The following is a 19,662-nucleotide window of genomic DNA, read 5'->3' as shown; positions in this document are numbered from 1 at the left end:
CTACCCGACTCTGTAGCCTCTTCCCCAAACCCCAAAAACTTTAACCTTAGACTGTCTACTATTGACCTCACCCCTTTCCTAAGAGGTCTGTAGGGGGCGTGCATAAGCGCACCAACGTGCCTACTGTCCCTGTCCTATTGTTTCTCTTATTCTTTTATTTTTCTTATATGTACCCATTTCATGTATTCACAACTATGTATACACTTATACTTATTATCTTGTAAACAATTGGCAAATCAAATCAAATAAATAAATAAATAAATAAATAAGTACAAAAATATGGCCTCTGCAGCTAGCACTAACAACTTTAGGCCTAAACAGCAATGTTCCTTCCATCCTGAAGAGCGCTGGAAAAGGGACCCTGAAGTACTTGCTGCCCAACTTGTTCAATGATGGTATAATTAATCTTCCTATTAGGTTTGCAATTAATATACCTCTTAGTAAACACAAGCACTTTAGTGTAGTTATAATTAACAGTCTTTTTTTTTCTTTGCTGCAAAATGCGGTTGGTATTTGAAGACTCTGCCCCAGGCCAGCCTTTGACAAAACTAACTGAATTATCAGCATGCAAAAGGAGAAATACAGGTTTGTTTGCCAACCATGAAGGATAAAATGAATAAAATCAATTAAAGAGGAGGAGACTGAGTATTCTTTTTTTTTTTTTAAGCAGCGAGGTGCACCTTACATGAATAAATAATGATTAATCAAAGTACTGGGTGATCAGTAGGGACTTCTTGTTGTTACTTTTTCCCATAATGTCTCCTCTCTGTCTGCCACCTTCAGATAAATAAAGACAGCAGAGAGACAGCTTTGAAGGTAATCTAAGTACTCCTTCATCAAATGATGCATTGATTGAGCTCCTGTCCAGACCTAAAGTTGGCAACATATTATATTGAGTCAGTCAGTCAACAACTTTCTTATATAGATGCCTGGATTTTAATTTTCTAATAATGCCCAAGAGACTGTTTTGGACATAAATCGGTCAGGGCAATTTACTACTTTTTTTAAAGTTAGAGATTGATACTAGCCATGTATCTGAAAGGAAAAGTCAGTGTGGTAATACAGGCTAGCTAGTATGACAGCCCACCAGTCAAAATTTGCTTTTTAATATTTCTGTCAAGGTCAAATTCCCTCCTCCTTGCTTCACACATGACTTTATTATTCTTTAGCTCTGCTCTGAGGGCAGATATCTCAGCAACAGTAGGGGAGACCAACCAAATAAATATTTTATAGTCATCACCCAAAGATGTTAGTTCTGAATAGGCTCTCAGGGACGTGGTGGCTCAGTGGCTAAGATGCTGAGCTTGTCAATCAGAAAGGTTGGCAGCTTGGCGGGACTTGTCCCAGCTTTTGCCAACCTAGCAGTTCAAAAGCAAGTAGAAAAATAGGAACAACTTTTGGTGGGAAGGTAACAGCATTCCATGTGCCTTTGGCATTTAGTCATGCTGGCGACATGACCATGGAGACATCTTTGGACAGTGCTGGCTCTTCAGCTTTGAAATGGAGATGAGCACCACCCCCTAGAGCCAGAAACGACTAGCACGTATGTGCAGGGAAACCTTTACCTTTACCTATGTCTCAGTTGAAATCAGCACCCTACCCTAGAGACATTTTCAGCTGCAAAAATTGCAAAAAAACAAAAGAAAATATGTGGATTATTGATCGTTTGTTGCTTCAGCTACCTTCTAATTAACCATTTCTACTTTTTTTTAGTTTTTCTTTTTTTCAGCAGCGTCTTTCAATGTTTCTTTAGATTCAATCCAATAATCCTATTATTTTTTCTAATAACTTCTAATAGCTTCAGGGCATTGAGAGACTACAAGGATGCTAAAAAAAATAAAAATGGAAAGTGGCTATTGAGTATTCCTGACCGAGATAATTTCACATGAATAACTGTGCTCTGGCCTTAAAACCTGAAGCCTGATAATGTAATTTCAGGTTAAGAGAGAAATGATTATGAACCCTATCATAATAAAATCAATCTTAAAACCAACTATTCTGATGGATATCTTTTGAGATTTACATATAATGAATAGCACTTCTACCCATTTCCACTCTAAATGATTTTGTCTTAGGAGCAGCCTTTAACTGATTCAATTAGACTTTAAAAACAAACAAACCCAATTCTAATTAGCTAATCTCTACCCTCTGTAATTATTTTCCTTATCTTTCAAGAAAGCAGGCTGGAAATAAAAGTGACCAACAGATAATTAAAATAAAACAGAGGAAGTAAAGAGTTCTTCATTGGATTCAATGCCACATTAAAGTCACTAGCAAGAATTAGTTCAAAGTTGGTATATGTTACTAACAAACCCAGGAGATAATCATCAAACATACCCCCAATGTCATTAAAATGATTTAAATAGACATTGATTAACAGCAATAGTGTTTGTTATCTGGTTTCAGTTCAATAACTATAGGCAAGAAATGAGAAATGACATGCTTGGATATAGTTTGGCTAAAATGAAGATGCCAAGAGCTCCTTGGTTGAATCCTCCTTCGAGCATAACCTGTAGTGAAAAAGAGATATAGCCATTGAGCACTAAGATTTACTGATGTGAGTCTCTTGTAAGACAATTATGTAAAGATGCAGAATATGACTGAGGTTAGTATTGCTAGAAAAACACATAAAGCAATTTGTTATTTTTTAAAAAATAAGTAAAGTATACTTTAAAATATTCCTATAGGAAACAATTGTGCACACCAGTGCCTTATATCATAATAAATTGTGGTTAATTTTTAAATAAATAAATAAATAAATAAACATCCCCTCCTCCCAAAAATTTATGGCTTATTGATATGGATATGAAAAGGCAATGGATTTCTATTGATAAAATATAGCAATAGCACTTAGACTACACATATACTGCTTTATAGTGCTTTACAGCACTCTCTAATTGATTTCCAGAATCAGCCTATTGCTCCCAACAATCTGGGTCCCCATTTTGCCGACCTGGAAGGATGAAAGTGTGAGTCAACCTTGAGCCAGTGAGAATCAAACTGCTGCCAGTTGGCAGAATTAGCTTGCAATACTGCATTCTAATCACTGTGCCATCACAGTGCTTATAATATAAGTCTATCCCCCCTTAGATAGGGAAACAATTAAAAGACTTGGGGAACATCTTCTTAGAATACAGATTGTCATCATTTGCTAAATTTAACTTGGACCAGTAATTCCATCACTACATTGCAAGGTTGTAAAGTGAGAATTCATGTGACTACACCTGACTTACAACAGCAGTTTGTCAGTTCAATTTCTGATTGGTAAATGAATCACCACAGGTCATTAAGAAAGATGCCACAGAACTCTGACTTGTGACTTTCTGCTGGCTTCCTCATTGACTTTGCTTGTTGGAAGCCGGCTGCAGAAGTCACAAAAAGTGAGCATGTGACTATGAGATGTTGTGGCCAGTGTACCAGTTGCCAAGCTCTTGAATTGCTATCACATGACTATAGGGATGCTTTAATGCAGGGGTATCAAACTCGATTTCATTGAGGGCTGCATCAGGGTTGTATGAGACCTTGGGGGTCGGCGTGGCCAGAATAGGCATAGCCAGCTTGATGTCACTCATGTTAGGGGCACCTGTGGTGGCCTGAGCACTCTGCCAGCGTAAATGGGCTCCCAATCTTGGTTTTCGGATGAGACGGCCTCCTGCAACCCTCTGCCAGAGAAAATGGAGCTCACAAGGGCTGCATGCGGCCCTCCCAAGCTCCATTTTCACTGGAAGAGGCACTGCAGGCTGGTTGTTTGCTGTTTTCAGGGTGGTCCTGTGGGCTAGATCTAAGCACCCTGCAGGCCATATCCAGTCCCCAGGACTTGATTTGTCATCCCTGCCGAGGACTGGTTGTAAGTCTCTTTATTCATTGTGCTCCTAACTTGGAACAGTCATTGAACAAAGTTGGTAAGGACAATTACCTGTACTTCGCTTCTCAATAGTTAAACAAAACAAAGCAAACTTGCCAGATGTAGAACTGGTTTTAGATATTATAACTGTACCACAATGATTGCAAACCAAGGTAACTTCTCATTCAAATTGCTACATTGTATCAGTGTAACTGATGATTACATCAATTGTAATTCCCTGTGACTATGACATGTCACATCAATTACCAGGATGTACCTTTAAGTTATAGATTTTTCATGATTTGGGTACTATATGAGTCAGAAACATCTTAATTGGTAGGCCTAATTGAACAGGTGCTAAGCCTTCTGGAAAATCGTATTTTTAAAACACCTTATATATAATTGATGTTTAGTCATCCTTTAAATTTTCAATCTACAAATGGGCCATAGTTTGATTTAGATATGTTTGTCACTTGTTCATAGCTATTGCTATGGAAATACGCTGATACCAGTTTATTAATTTTACTGCCATATCCTTTCAAGGAGCTCTTACTGAATTCACCAAATATGCTTCCAAGTAAACATTCTAGATGGCAGGTTTAAATCATTGCAACAATCTGGTCCAATACCACATTACACAATGTATAATTAATATTATTAGCCAACAGGATATGCTCTTTGGATGAGATATTTCTTTGTTGGTGACTAGATACAGGATATATAAAGTGGTAAAGTAATTAAGAAGCAGAAAACTTTCCTAGCATGTTCAGTCTAATCTAGCTGCCTGATATACGTAGCAAATCTATTTGACTCTTACGCTACTGGCATAACAGGAAAAGCAGGTGGATTGAGATGATCAAGGAAAATTTTAGGGGCACGCAGCAAAGCCAATTAGGTAGAGACAGAAGTCATATGAATAGGGAATAGAAATTACACACTCTACATTGGCAAAAGAAAATTGACTATGTAGTGGCTTGAACTGAAAGATTGATATTTTTCTTCACCCATTTAAATAACTTAGTACACATTATTTGTACTTCTAGTAGTATAGCTCCCTGGGAGATTTTTGGAAAACCTGAAATATAAAAAAAACATTTGTACCCTAGAGAGATTTTAGATGTTTTTCAATGTGGCTGTGCAGGTTTACTAGAAAGTGACTCCTATGACGTTCAGTGGATATTCTCTAAGCATGCAAGAGCTGCAGCAGCTATGAACAGTTATAACAGGTACTCAAAAGTAAATCCGATGAGTTTATTATTAAATAAATGGACATTCTTGTATGTGCAATCTGACTTTCAGACTGTTTTGTGCTATTGTAATATTCAACTGTCATGGCAAATGAATCATGAGCATTCTGTGTGCCTGTCTTTTAAAAATCTACTGGACACTTGTCAATAGAGATAAGATGTTCTTAATTATTCTTAGTATTAGGGAACAAATTTATTGCTGTTAATATGTGGAAGGTTCTACTAGTTATGATGTTTTTAATAGGTTTACTTATGCATGCAGAACATAGCTTACACTTTTAGTGAAATACTAAAAAAAAACTGATAAAAGTGGTCCAATTATGTAAGAATAGATAACATTGTGACTAATAATGAGAAAAGAGGCCACCAAAACACATAAACACAACTCAACTAATTGTATTAATTAGGGTAGAAGAATTGTAAGCAGTGACATTTTAAATTGTCCCAGTCAATGTCTGTGGATTGGGCTTTAACAACTTTCCTGACTAACTTTAATTCATCTAATTAGCTTATCTCTCATACATATTTTCTCTATTAAGCTGGAATGAATTTAAATATATACATAGATAGGATCAGATCCAAAGTTGCTTAAACCTTTTCTTGTCTTTGATGTAATATTAGTGCCATTAATGAACTGGGATATAGTATAAGGAAACCTCCAGTAAATGAAAAGAATGCCTTTTGTGGTAAAGTTACTGATATACGTGCCATGATGTAAAAATGAAAGATTAGAAGATTAATCCAGGCAAAGGATCCTGTTTAATATGCTTGCAATAAGAATCCTCCCTAGATGATAAAGTATTTCTAAGGCAAGAGATATTTGGAAAGTTAAAGCAAAGTGGAAAAACTTACTTTTCTGACATCTTCTGCCAACATAACCTTCCATACAGGAGCAGAGGTTGTTTCTCATACATAGTCCTTTGTTCTTACAAGGAGGATTGCAGAATGCTAATTATAGTGCAAACAAATAAACCAAGGTTACTGGTAACAGGACAGAAATTGCAAAATAGATATCAGCAGCCTAATGCTATGGCACAAGTCCTTGGTAATACTATGCCCTTGCTGGTATTTAGAATTACATATTACTGATAGAATCTGATTTCTCAAGGAAGACTTCCCATCAAAGGATTTTCATTATTCTAGCATAGCTTTATACATGAAGAATACCCAGAATGCGGTTTGTTTTCTTTTAGTTCAGTTCATTGTATGACCTCAGCCACCATACTTTATGGGGTAGTGTACCAATTATGCAATTATTATTATTTATTATAATTTGTCGCATAGTGAGCCAGATGTTCAGACTAGGTTTGGCATTTTTGTCTGCTTATCGAGTCCTGGACCTGGGATAGGCAGATGTGGATGTTTGATGGTGTTACAGATATGTAAGCTGTTGAGCATAAAGCTGCCTTTTGCAATTGACTAATGGTGATTTTGTCAATGCTGGTGGTACTTCAATTGTTTTGGAATTGTGCCCACGGTGCTTATAACTATTGGTACTACCTTTGCTTTCTTTTGCCACAGTCATTCCATTTCTATTTGCAGCTCTTTGTATTTAGTAATTATTTCTTCTTCTTCTTCTTCTTCTTCTTCTTCTTCTTCTTCTTCTTCTTCTTCTTCTTCTTCTTCTTCTTCTTCTTCTTCTTCTTCTTCTTCTTCTTCTTCTTCTTCTTCTTCTTCTTCTTCTTCTTCTTCCTCTTCCTCCTCCTCCTCCTCCTCCTCCTCCCCTTCCCCTTCCAATTATTATTATTGTTGTTGTTGTTGTTGTTATATTACCATGATTGCACAAATCATAGCTTAGCACAAAAAGTGGCTCAGACCAATATAGCTTTCATTACATTTACAATAACAGGATAGTCTATGTGGTGAGCTATATTTTGTATGGTCTGGAAGAATGTTTTAAATGACATAATGGACTACTGTTTATCATTATACACAGCCCTATATAAGTTTATGGGGGAGTAATGGCTCAGCAGTTAAAGATGCTGAATTTGTCAGCTGGAGAGCTGGCAGCCCGGGTTTGAGACCCGAGAGCCGCACAATGGGGTGAGCTCTTGTAACTTGCCCCAGCTCCTGCACACCTAGCAGCTTGAAAACATGCAAATGCAAGTAGATTAATAGGTACCACTTCAGTGAAGGTAACAGCATTCTTTGCACCTTTGCTGGTCACATGACCATGGAAATTGTCTTCAAGCAACACTGGCTCCCTCAACCAGGAAACGGAATTGAGCACTGTATCCTAGAGTCAGACATGACTGACAGGGAAACCTTTACATTTTATATAAGTCTTCTAAGAAAAATGTCCCACTATATATGTTTACTCCATTTCAGGTAAAGAAATGTAGGGTAGCAGCTATATAGCCTTTTTATCAAAAATGATATTAGTGGAGTTTGAGAGACTGCTGGATTAAATAAATGTATTTAGGTGTTAGCTTTACAGTGCAATGTTACATATGGAGTACTTAGAAGGGATTTAAATCAGACTTACTTTGAGCTTGTTCATTTAAGATTTCTATTTTAGGCTTTCAATGAAAATCATCATCATTACTATTATTGTAATAATTATATTGTATTGTATTACTTCTGTTACAATTACTGTTTTACTTTAATTCCTCATCTCCCCCCACAGGTAGCTAAGAAACAATACCATTAAAAAAATCACACAATTTAAAACAAAATGCAATAATTACAAACAACATTGCAACAAGATAATTCAAACCACTATTAATGAGGATTTAATGAGGCATTAATTTGTTTATGTGTAGATCATAGGCACAATTAGATGTAATAAGGGTATGTGGACTTCAACGATTGGAATATTTTAATCAGTAAAAATATAACAATCAAACACTGTTTTCTAAAAGTTGCTGATAAGAAAAAAATAATTTAAATGAGAAACTGAAAGACAGTTTTAAATCTTGGGAGTTAACTGCAAAATCTCTGATAGATGCTTAGCAGAATTGGTGACAAATAGCAGTTGTCTGTTACTATCAGAGCTGGGACTGTTTTAACTTTGTCTTTCAGGATATGAAATGGCAAAATTTTGCATGGTTTTCAAAAGTTTTCTTCTTAACAGAACAAAGAATAATGGAGTTGGAAGGGATCTTGGAGGTCTTCTAGTCCAACCCCCTGTTCAATCAGGAAACCCTATACCATTTTAGATAAATGTCTGAAGGCAAGCCATTCCACTGCTTAATTGTCCTTACTGTCAGGAAATTTCTTAAGCTGTATTTCATTAGAATAGAGCAAACCAGAAGAAACCAAAGTATGGAGTGCAAAATTATCTCATCCTTGACCATAATATAATTTAATATATCTCATATTTTAAAACAATCTATGTAGTATTGACCAGGAAGAAATTACTGTATGGATTGCTGCAATACAAACAAATTACACCCCTAAATGTGTAACATATTTTGAACTGCTAACAGTCTTGTAATTATATTAGATTAGGAAAATTATATGTGTAACAGCAATTTATATCAGATTATTAGAAAGAGTCTGTGTATGGGGAGAAAAACAGTACATGCAAACGAGTTAAGGAGAATTTATCTCCTGGCTGATAGAACAAAAAGGAAACTTACCATCTATCCATTTCTTTTACTCTAGTTTAAAGTAATATAGTGTCTATCAAGCTCTCTCACTTACAACGTTGAGTACTTTACTGATATAGTAAAGTATATACTGATATAGTAAAGTACTGTATATTGTGATATTTTTCCAACATATATTTTAAAGTTGAGTTCATTATGAATAACAGATTTGTTTGCTGTGATACACTCTATACATTATTTACATATATGTCTTTCTGTCTTTAAAAATAATACAGGGCAACTTGATATATAGCACTACCTCAATTAACATCTTACTATGCATGTCATATAAATCAGGGGTCGCAAACCTTTTGGACCTCAGGGACCACCAAACTCATAATTTTAAATCCTGCAGAACAGAGACCCTGGGAAAATCCAAAAAAAGTCTGCAGGAAAATCCCCTACCCGGTTTTCCTACCAATCACTATTTGGGATCGCAGGATACCGTCTCCAGCTCCATTCTCAGGGGGAGAGAGAGAGAGACTTTTGACTTCATGCAAGGAAAGCAGCAGAAACAGCAGAAGTCTTTCTTTCTCTCCCTCAAACTCTGCCAGAAATTAGTCTTTGCCAGTGCAGCCTCTTGGAGCAGGATGCCTTACAGGGTTCCAAAGATTCATTTCTGGTGGAGTTTGGGGGAGAGAAGGAAAGACTTTTGCTGCTTTCCTTGTGTGCAGCCAAAAGAAGAAGAAGAAAGAAGCAGAAAGAAGCATACCGGTGGCCAGGCTAGGCGCGTGGGGCAATTGGAGCAAGTTCCCCCCCTGCCCTCACCCCCCTCCCTTCACTACCTTGTGTTGTTCACAATGCAAGCAACACAAGCCTTGTGTTCCCATGGGCCATGTGGGCAGCACAGCCTTGTGTTCCCACGCAGCCTGGATTAATTGCTTTGGGGGTGCTTTGGTGGTGACATTTCTCTGTGGACCACCAAAATTTTCTCATGGACCACCAGTGGTCCCTGGCCCACTGGTTGGCGACCACTGATATAAATATGCCAGCACATGGTTTGTTTTGAATGAAAGTAAAGATGCAACAAATAATGGGAAAGAATATAAGATATTATTTTAGGGAAGGGAAGCAATATTTAATCACTGGAATTTAATTTATTCATCTTACCAGATTGACACTGAAGCCCGAAGAAACCAAATGGGCAAGCACATATATTTGGGCGAATACAGGTCCCACCATTTAGGCAAATGGGTTTGCAAATGACTGTCCCAATAAAAAACAAAAATAAAAACTTAGTTTCGGTAAGGAGGAAAATATCAAATTCTTCCTTGCTCTCTCACTTTATTTTTTTATTAGGAACACAGAATGATTCTGTTTTAAACAATGGCTCAGTGAGCAATGAGGCATTTTGTCTCCTAGAATCACAGTACGGTTTTGTTTAATATCTGTTTTGCAATCTTTTTCTCCAGGTGCATTTCAATTGTGAGGCACTTTCAGACAAATTTTTTCTCTGCATTTTCTCTCTCTTTCTCTGTCCATTATAGAAGCAGTAACACTTTTTCAATTTGTTGTAAAAGTGATGATATTGAAGTCCATTATACATTGGCCACTATTTACTTGTTTTATAGCATGAAGTATATGCCTCGTATTTTACCAATGCTGTAAAAATGAGGCTTCAGTCAAATCTATAAATAATATAAAGTGGCATTTATGTACAAAATATCATCCATGTTGCCTTGTTTTGAATAAGACACAACAGCTTAAGAAAAATGGGAGTTACTTCGTTAGTTTGAAGATAAAATTAATCAAATTATAAATATATATATCTCAATGTTTATTCAATGTTTATTTAGTGATCTGAGCAAATCTATAAAGTATATTAATTTGTATGAATTATACAATTAGACATGAATACCTTTATGATACCTATATGCATATTTCTGTGTTTGTATATTAGTCAATTTTACTTTCAGTAAAAACTAACTGAAGATAAATGCCATGAGTGCTATTAGTATTTAAGAACATTAATGCAAATAAGTCCTTATTTGACCTTGATGTACAAACTGCTACACATTCAATTTTTAAGGGTTATTCATATAAACTGACAAAAACAACCTAAAACGTGTATACAATAAATACAATAAACCTTTTACTTCACTCAGCATTCAGCTTTTATTACATTTTTGTTGAATAATGTAGCCAATTAAAAAAGCAACTTGTACGATTCTGTTTTCTTTGAATCTAGTAATTAAGAAAGCTGCCCCCCCCCCAGTAAACATATGGTCAAAAAAAGAGGACAGAAATAATATTAACAGTAAGAATCCTTACAGGGGTACCCTGACCATATTCAGATCCCCCCCTCTTTTTGTATTAATCAGAACGTGAAATATTGAATACATCTGATGCCATGATGCCAACCTGAGATTTATGAAGACAGTACATTATATTATAGCCAATTAGATTGTTAATAATTCAGAAAAGTGGTCCCAACAGGAAGCAGGAGAGTTTATTGAATCACTGCTTAGATGTTGTTTGTGGTTTGCGTGCTTGGCTTCCTTGGTGCACTTCAACTTGTGTAAGAACTTGCTCTGCATCAGTTTTTGCCAGATCCTAACTCTGATTCCACTTATTTCGCCCCTGACTTTGGTAAAAATGCAGAACCTGGACTCTTTAAGCCCCCCAATGGCCACTGCAGCATGCTACTATGCCAAAGGGGAAAAGCAATTTTTTTCAATTCATAAATGGTGTTAATGAAAGTGAAATGGAATGAAATCAGATTTAGCATTAAAGTGTAGCTTCCACTGAGACCAAGTGCAGTTTGTAGGTTAAAAGAACCCACACTTCTTCATTTATAGTGATTTTCAGATATCTGGAACCCCCACCCCATATTTGCCAACATTATCTGGGAGTGCTAATTACAGTTCACAAAAATCTTCAAAGCATGTGCTTTTCTACTTACGATCCTTCCTTAAGAGTTGGATTCTATATTTCAGGAAGTATAAATCCAATAAGTCATAGGTTTTTAGCTAAAATTATATGTTTGATTTTCATTTGTTTCTACATTAAAACTGTTAAAATTCTGATCTTTGATCAAATCTTTGATCATATTATAAACCATTTTCCCTTCTGTCATATTACAACTTAGTAGGAATGTTTGAAGGTCCCCAATAGAAGCTTCAGAGGCCGCATGCAGCCCCAAGATTGAATCTTCACTTTGGCTTGACATTTGGCTGTTGGTGAAAAACACGGAAAGTAGACTAAGAAAAGTCTATTCCACCAGAAATGTGTACCACACCATTTTTTCATAATCAAAAGAAAATGCAATGTTTTCAGAATGGTCTAATGGACCACTGCACTGAATGTATGGAAATCACAAGTAGATCCAAACATGTGGGCAAAGAGTGCAGATAATGGATGTTAGAATGCTGTATCTTGTGGAAATTGCCTGTACCATAATTAATATATATAAATGTCAAATGTAGGAGCACAGTGGCTCACGTGGTTAGGCGGGGTTGACAATTTGCAAGCCTGCATTTGAAGCCTGAGTGCTGCTGTGTGACAAGGTGAGCTCCTGTCATTCGCTCCAGCTCCTGCCAACCTAACAGTTCTAAAGCATGTAAAGGTAATTAGATAAATAGGTACCACTTTGTGGGGGGGTTCACTAATGAAAGGAGCCCCCAGGTAATGATGATGTCACTGGTTAATCCTTTCATCACAGAAGCACTTTAGTGCTTCCGACACAGGGTAATAGTATAATATAATGCCAAATATTATCTTGTTTAGTCTTAAAAACAAATTAGGCACCTACAAACAGGGTGTCAGCTTTGGAACGCTGACACAGGGGACAAAATTCAGTCCTCTACAAACGAGGACTTACTTGTATCTGGGATGATGGTTATGGGTGTAGCTATATTATCTATCTATCTATCTATCTATCTATCTATCTATCTATCTATCTATCTATCTATCTATCTACCTACCTACCTACCTACCTACCTACCTATCTACCCATCTATCTATTATCTAGCTAGCTAGCTTTCTAGCTATCTATCATCTATCTATTAAATATAGGCACCATCTACCTTCTTCACAGAAAGAGACTCTGAGCGGTGTACAAATAAAATAAATGTAAAAATTAAATTCAAAAATTTTCAGTAGAGGCAAGGATAGTTAAATTCCACATAAAAGTTAATTAAAAGGTGTGGGGAGGGCCTTCAGGGCACTAACCAACCCCATGGTTGCGTGCTTCTCTGTGAAGTCTGAGAGAGGTAGCAAAGCCAGGTCTTCAGACATTTCCAAAAGACCAGAGGACACTGAGGGCTTGCCTCGCTTCTTGGTAGTGAATTTGATATCAGTCTCAGATAAATGCATCACAGAAGCTGCATGATATATCTTTAAGAGAATTATTACATGCTATGTCTTCATGGAAATTCTTAGTATATGGTTACCTGTTTCACATAAAGGACCACTCCATCCAGCCTTGCATTGACATTCATCTGGTGTCACACATTTCCCACCATTGTGACAATGCTTATTACAAACCACTGAAAAACAAATTAGGGCAAGGTCAATTGTACCAATTATTAGTACCTGCATTTTGTTCTAAATTATGCTGATTGAAATCCAGGGCAGCCATTGAGAGCTTCATAAGGACTATGTTATTAAAGCCAAAATTCAAATGTCATGTAAACCCTTCATTAAAAAACAAACAAACTGATTCACACAGAAACATTTTTTAAATCTATTGTAGATATCTTTGCAGAGAGATATTTTAAAACAATGATCAAGGACAACAGGATATTCAGTCATTGACCAAAGTTTGTAGTTAAAATAGTGTAATATATGTGTATTATTAAATTGTGACTAGTTTTAAAGGCAGATTATTTTAAAGTTATTAACATATTAGTATACATTTTGAACAATAACTCTTAATGGCAATCCCCCCCAAGTCCATTATATACTCAGTATATTAATATATTTTTCCCATGCATTGAATTTTGCAAACATTACTATAAACAATGTTTCTCTGCAACAGAGCTGTTACAAAGTAAGTGCTGAAAAAGATTGAGTACATTTTATGGTGTTAATATGCTTTTAGAAAGTACAGAATCAGATATGATGTTATTGAGCATTAAATGTATTTATTAATATTGAAATACTGACTTACATGTTGCATACTAGATGATTTAAATAATGCCAGAATTATAGTTTGTCACACAGTCAGCCAGATGCAAAGATTGGATTTAGCATTTTTATCTACCTATCGAGTCCTTCCCAATTATTATTATTATTATTATTGCTGTTGTTGTGTAAAGTTTGCTTTCTTCTTTTCTCATATTATTTATTATCTATCAAAACTTGGGAAGATTGATAAAGTTACATATGCATAATAGTATACCTACGTGTTTCACATCTTGAACCAACAAATCCATATGCACAGGAACAGATATTGTGACCGATACAGGTCCCTCCATTTTCACACAGTGGATCGCAAAGTGCTATATAAAAGAACAGAAAAATGATAACTGAATTTAGAATAAATTGGCTGTAATGAGGATCCTGTTGATCTATATTCTACCACTGACATATCTCTGCTTTGTCTATATAATACTAAAATTCTGACATCTATTTGTAACATTAATTGAGCAAAACAATACATCAAAGGTCAATAACTATTGAACCAAGATACTCAAAAAATACCCAGAATGTTGGGACCCATTCTCATGTGAAGTGAAGTTGGGAAAGTTGGTGTTGCTTCAACACCACTGCCACTTACCTAGCTGCTTCCCTAGGACTTGCAATTCTGCTGGTTTCCACACATATGTAGGAAAAAATGTCCCTGTCCTGCTCTTACTCTTTTTTCTTACCCATTTCGCCACTAGCCACACTGAACAATTGAAAAAAAAGTTGTGCTGCAAGCTCCCCACAGGCAAAGTAAATGGGGAAGCCAGCAGAAATTTTGGGAAGGAGGAAAGGGGATTTCCAAAGCTCACTGCTAACTTCCCACAAGGAAACTCAATAGGGAATCCAGTTACTGAGTTATTACTTCATATACTTTCACATGGAGAAGATAAGCTTTCTTCTGTGATCTTTGCCTGCCTGTTTCTTCTTGCCTGCCTCCATACTTTCCATGTGGCAATTGATTATAATGTAAGAAAGATGTATGAAAAACATCTATAAGGTTTTCTAAAAATTATAATGTAATTGGATAAATGATTTTACAACTATAAACATATTTTATTCCCTGCCCTTGACTTCTATGGGGTTTCCCCCCCAAAAAAGTTATTCTTGTTCTCATATTATAATGCCACTAGAAAACGGTAAGTAAATAACTATTCTGCAAAACCAAAACCATAACATGATACTTTGGTTGTAATGGTGATTTATTTGGAAGTAAGTCCCACTTAATTCAAAAAAAATTATTTTAGAGTAAGGATTTTTAAAAAGCTTGTAAAATGTTTTGGATTCAAAAGCAAAACAGGTTTTAACTATAGGACAATGTGAGTATAGCACTTCTTAAATCAAATTCATATTTTCCCTGAATCATACAACAACTACTCAATCCCAAGAGAAAACTTATAGATATTCCATATTCCATGTTGCTATTAGGCAGGTTAGTTATCATGTGAGTTCTATGTACTATGAAACTAAGAAACAAGACACAAATTAAATTACACACATATTTCTTGCTTCTAAACAGAGAAGTCTTTTAAATTGGTTTTTCATATGTATTTTTAAAAATAATACCATGCCATATTTACAAGTCTCTCACTTACAACTCTGAAATTTCACAAAAGCCATTGCTGCGTATTTGTATTCTTTCCCCCCCCTACATTTAAAAATATACACTCTGAAATAAGATTCATTTCAATATATGTGCATGACTGAACTTATAGTACTGGAATGAAGCAACTCATAAAAAAATTAAGCTTGTTACTTTGGATGTTTTCCAATGAAAATAAACCAGTTCAGCTTCTGAATTTACTTGAATAAATAAGCTGAATTTACTTGAATAAATACATCTCATTAGAGTGTTTTATAAAATTACTGATCACAGGCACTGCTGTTGTCACAATCTCACAATTTAAAATAGATTTATATTGTATAGGAATGATACTTGGTGAATAGTAACTGAAGTAAATTATTTATCAATGTCTAGCATAAGTATTTATTTATTAGATTTTGTGTGCTGTCCATCTCGTCTGGAGGCGACTAATTGCTAAGTTTGTGCAAAGCTTTCCTTCAAATATCTGATTTTAAGTCGGTTTGAAGAAATTATCTCTTTGAACTGAATAATCAAATCAGTTCTATTCACTGTCTTTCAGTCACTCAGAAGACCTGATGGACTTCTGCACATGCACATATACCCTTGAATTGAATCAACTCATCAGATTGCAAATTTGAATCAAATCTACTCTTTGCATCAAAGTACAAATTCAAACTGAATCTTAATGTATTGGCAGACATATAACTGCTGCATAATCAAGAATGTTTCATGTTTTGAGCCAGTGAAACAAGCTGTACACATTAACTGAATGGAACAATATAAGGAGTTACAATAGATTATTAGATGTTGGACAAATGGTTGCAAAATAAATTTTCCCAGTGGCTTGAGCACTATAAGTATATTCCATTACAGTATTAGAAAAGTCATATGAGGCATAGAAATGAGGAGTTCCCATTCTATTTGATGAAAACATTTCTAAGTATGCCTTAAATTGTGGCTACTGTGTTCTAGTTAGCTACTAACAGCTCCCAGTAAGTGGACACCAAAAATAAAACTGCCATTTGGGCCAGAGAGAGTGAAAATGAAACTGTGCTATCTCATCTAGCTGCTTCCGGTCATTGCTTGCCTTAGTGTTACCTGTGGAAAACAAATTCCTCACAGGATCAGTTTTTGATTAAGTGCATCAGATGCCTGGGGCTTGAAATTATCACTGCCCAGGTAACCCTTGTTTCCTTTTTGCACCACAGGTTTTTTTGTGGGTACTAGGAAAATGTGGGAGAAATACTGTTGGCTGTATGAAAAATACAGTCTCTAGGGAAAGTGAAGAACAGAAAATATTCTGGGATTGAACAAAGCAAAGCATAATATGGTAGGGAAGAACAAGTAGATTATTATAAGAAAGAATAGGAGGTTGATGATTGACTGCCCTTTTGTTCCCATTGCAGTCTATGTGAGGAAATCAAGATGGTGTAATGGTCAAGGTACCAAGCTACAAAGTAGGAGACCATGAGTTCAAGTCCCATGGAAGCCAGCTAGGTGACTTTGGGCAGTCACTCTACCTTAGCTGAAGTAATCACACAGGGTTGTTGTTGTTTAGAGGTAAAATAGGAGGAGGAAGGGTATGGGATATGTTGGGTTATTTGTAAAATAATGATACAAATGATATGTTCTTATGATGACACTCTATGATGCTCTAATATGTTCTTAGGTTATCTGGGGTTTCTTGGCCAGGAGAATTATAATGTACATGCTGAGATTGTTCAATCAAGAACAATCTGGGATTGCATGTCTTCTTTGATAGCCATGAACTAGCCATGAACTCTATTAGTAGTAGCTGGCCCAAGATATTCTGTTTGAATGGGACTGATGATCTGATAGTGCAGAATAACTATGTGAAACCAATGTTATACACAGTTTTATATGGGTTTAAATCATTGTCACAAATACCACATGAAGAGTGGTTTATATAGAGATGCACCAAAGTTACATAAGATCTTATTTATTTAATTCAATTAGCTAGGATAACTTGGGAAACATGGTTAATTGAAATGAGTAACATTTGCTCAGATGAAAGGTGTTTCTTCCTGCCCACAGGGGGCACTTCTAAGATTTCTACTGAAAAGAAAAAGTACAGCCTTGACCTGAATGATGTATCTACCAATTATGGGCCTATCTCATAAATATAATTTCTGGGAAAGATGATCAAGAATGTGATAGTCTCACCCTCCAGATGCTTATGAAGGATTCTAATTATCTGGATCTAATTCAATCACGAAGCTGCTTTGATTATTTTTGGGGAACTGCTAAGTGCCTTGGAATCCTCAAGGGTTCATTGTTGTCAGACACAGTATTCTTCTATTTCAGTTGGGGGCCTGGTCTTTGGGAACACACATTTACAATGGTTCACTCTGATGCCAGGAGTTTACATAATGGAAGTATTGCTCAACACTAGCTGTTGACCTGTGGTGTTCCACAGGATTGCATCTTATCTTGCATTTTATTCATTAAACAGCTGGAGAAGGTCACAAAGAGATTTAGAGTGTGGTGTCATCAATATTGCTCCTTATCAGTTAACTGAAAAAGCAATCAATATGTTAAACATTGCCTAAATCTGATAATTGGGAGGATAAGAGAGAACCTACTCAATTAAAACCAGAGAAACCAAGGTATTCTTGGTAAATAGGAAATGAGGTCTTGGAGATGGAGTAACTCTCCCTCTGAAAACACAAATTCCCAATATAAGAGTGCTGGCAGGCTTCTGGGCTGAATAAATTTGGTGTTGGTTCTCTTCATTGGTATTAATACTACACATTCTATTTAGGCTGGTACTATCTTTGAAAAATGTGCAGAAACATCAGCTTGTACAAATTGTAAGCTAAACTACCAACCTGTAGAAAGTACCAGATCATATACTACTGGTACTGCAAGATCAACAATTGCTTAGTGGACACATTTGTAGAGCCTATTATAGAGATTAACACCATGAAGCTGTTCAGATTTGAACATGAAACCCTTTTGTGTATCTCTGCCCCCTCCCCCCCATTATTTTTAATACTATACAAGGACCTCTTCTTCTTTTGCTCTCAGATATGGAACAACTCTTGGATTTTATGTTTTCCCTCCAATTTCTCAGCATTTAGAACATCTGTAAAATATCCCTCTTTTGCTAAGCTCATAATTGCTAATTGATTTTAGTGTTAATTTTAGTATTAATTTTAATTTATGCAATATTCTTATTATTTAGCCATCTTGAGTATTCATTAGAATAGAAAAGCAAGGCACAAATCAAAACAACAGATCAATAACATTTACCCTAGCTATGAATATTTATCCTAATTTAGTCTTCCTTTGTGGAAAGTATTTATAATTCTTATCTTTGTTCATTTAGATACTTGACTATAAAAACCCACCATAGAGTACTACTTTCTAGGAGGATGAAGAAGTATGAATACAATTATTTCCTTTGTATTTATAATAAAAATTGTTTTTTTATTCTCAGAGTTAGTTGTGGATTATAATATAATTAGTCTATATTTCTTCTCATCCACTGGCCTGGTAAAGAATAGGAAGAACGATACCTGGAGAAAAAGTGACTGGCCCGTATGGAAGTGGTGAATGTGATAACAGAGGTGATAGACTAGTAGATTTTGCTGAAGGGCAGGAACTTTATATCATAAACTCATTTTACAAGACAAAAGCTAGCAGAAAATGGACATGGAAGAGTCCATCTGGGTAGACAAGCGAAATTGACTACATCATGTCAAGTGATAAAACCATATTCTGCAATTGTACTATCAACAATTGTTTTAACATTGGAAGTCACCAGAGAAGCTAAAGTGAAGATAGACTGTTGAAAAGGGTGTATGAAAATGATAAAGATGTCACAAAAAATAAAAATAAAGAGTGGAGTGATAAGCTATTGGAGGATAACAGCGATTTTTGAGATTTATCAAATCGCTGTGCTCTATTGCAATATTTGGAAGAGATGAACATTACGAACCAAAATGAACAAATAGTCAAAAACATCCTTGAATCTGCTACATCTATAGCACTGTCGGGAAAACACTTTGTACAGTCAAAAAAGCTCTGATGAAACCATTGGTTTACTGAAAAAACAATGAACAATAAAGAATACCAGCACGTTCACTAATAAACTGGAGTACATTGAACTTTGCAAGACCATAAGAAAAAGTATCCAAGAAGAAACATGCCAATTTAATGTGAAGCTTGTGAAAAAGACATTTGAAGAAAGCAAAGGGATTAATAGAGCAAAATACAAGCTTATAAATACGAGAAAGGGTTTTGCAGTGA

At 35.7% G+C, this 19,662-nt stretch overlaps 1 protein-coding gene across 1 annotated transcript in view; it reads right to left on the bottom strand.

The window, feature by feature from the left end:
• Positions 1-19,662, bottom strand: part of VWDE (von Willebrand factor D and EGF domains) — a 383,187-nt gene that overhangs the window by 43,861 nt on the left and 319,664 nt on the right. The window contains exons 22-25 of the mRNA XM_087955799.1: positions 14,027-14,122; positions 13,073-13,168; positions 9,792-9,887; positions 5,944-6,039 (exon numbers count right to left, since the gene is read on the bottom strand). Coding sequence (XP_087811925.1) covers positions 5,944-6,039; positions 9,792-9,887; positions 13,073-13,168; positions 14,027-14,122 — 384 coding nt within the window. The remainder of the gene's footprint in view (positions 1-5,943; positions 6,040-9,791; positions 9,888-13,072; positions 13,169-14,026; positions 14,123-19,662) is intronic.

The sequence above is a fragment of the Notechis scutatus genome, chromosome 1 (genome assembly GCF_049901735.1).
Source record: "Notechis scutatus isolate UNSWTSFEM ecotype Mainland chromosome 1, rNotScu1.2, whole genome shotgun sequence".
NCBI classification, from domain to species: domain Eukaryota; kingdom Metazoa; phylum Chordata; class Lepidosauria; order Squamata; family Elapidae; genus Notechis; species Notechis scutatus.
The sequence above is the reverse complement of the archived record's forward strand: the minus strand, read 5'-3'. Positions and strand labels throughout refer to the sequence as shown.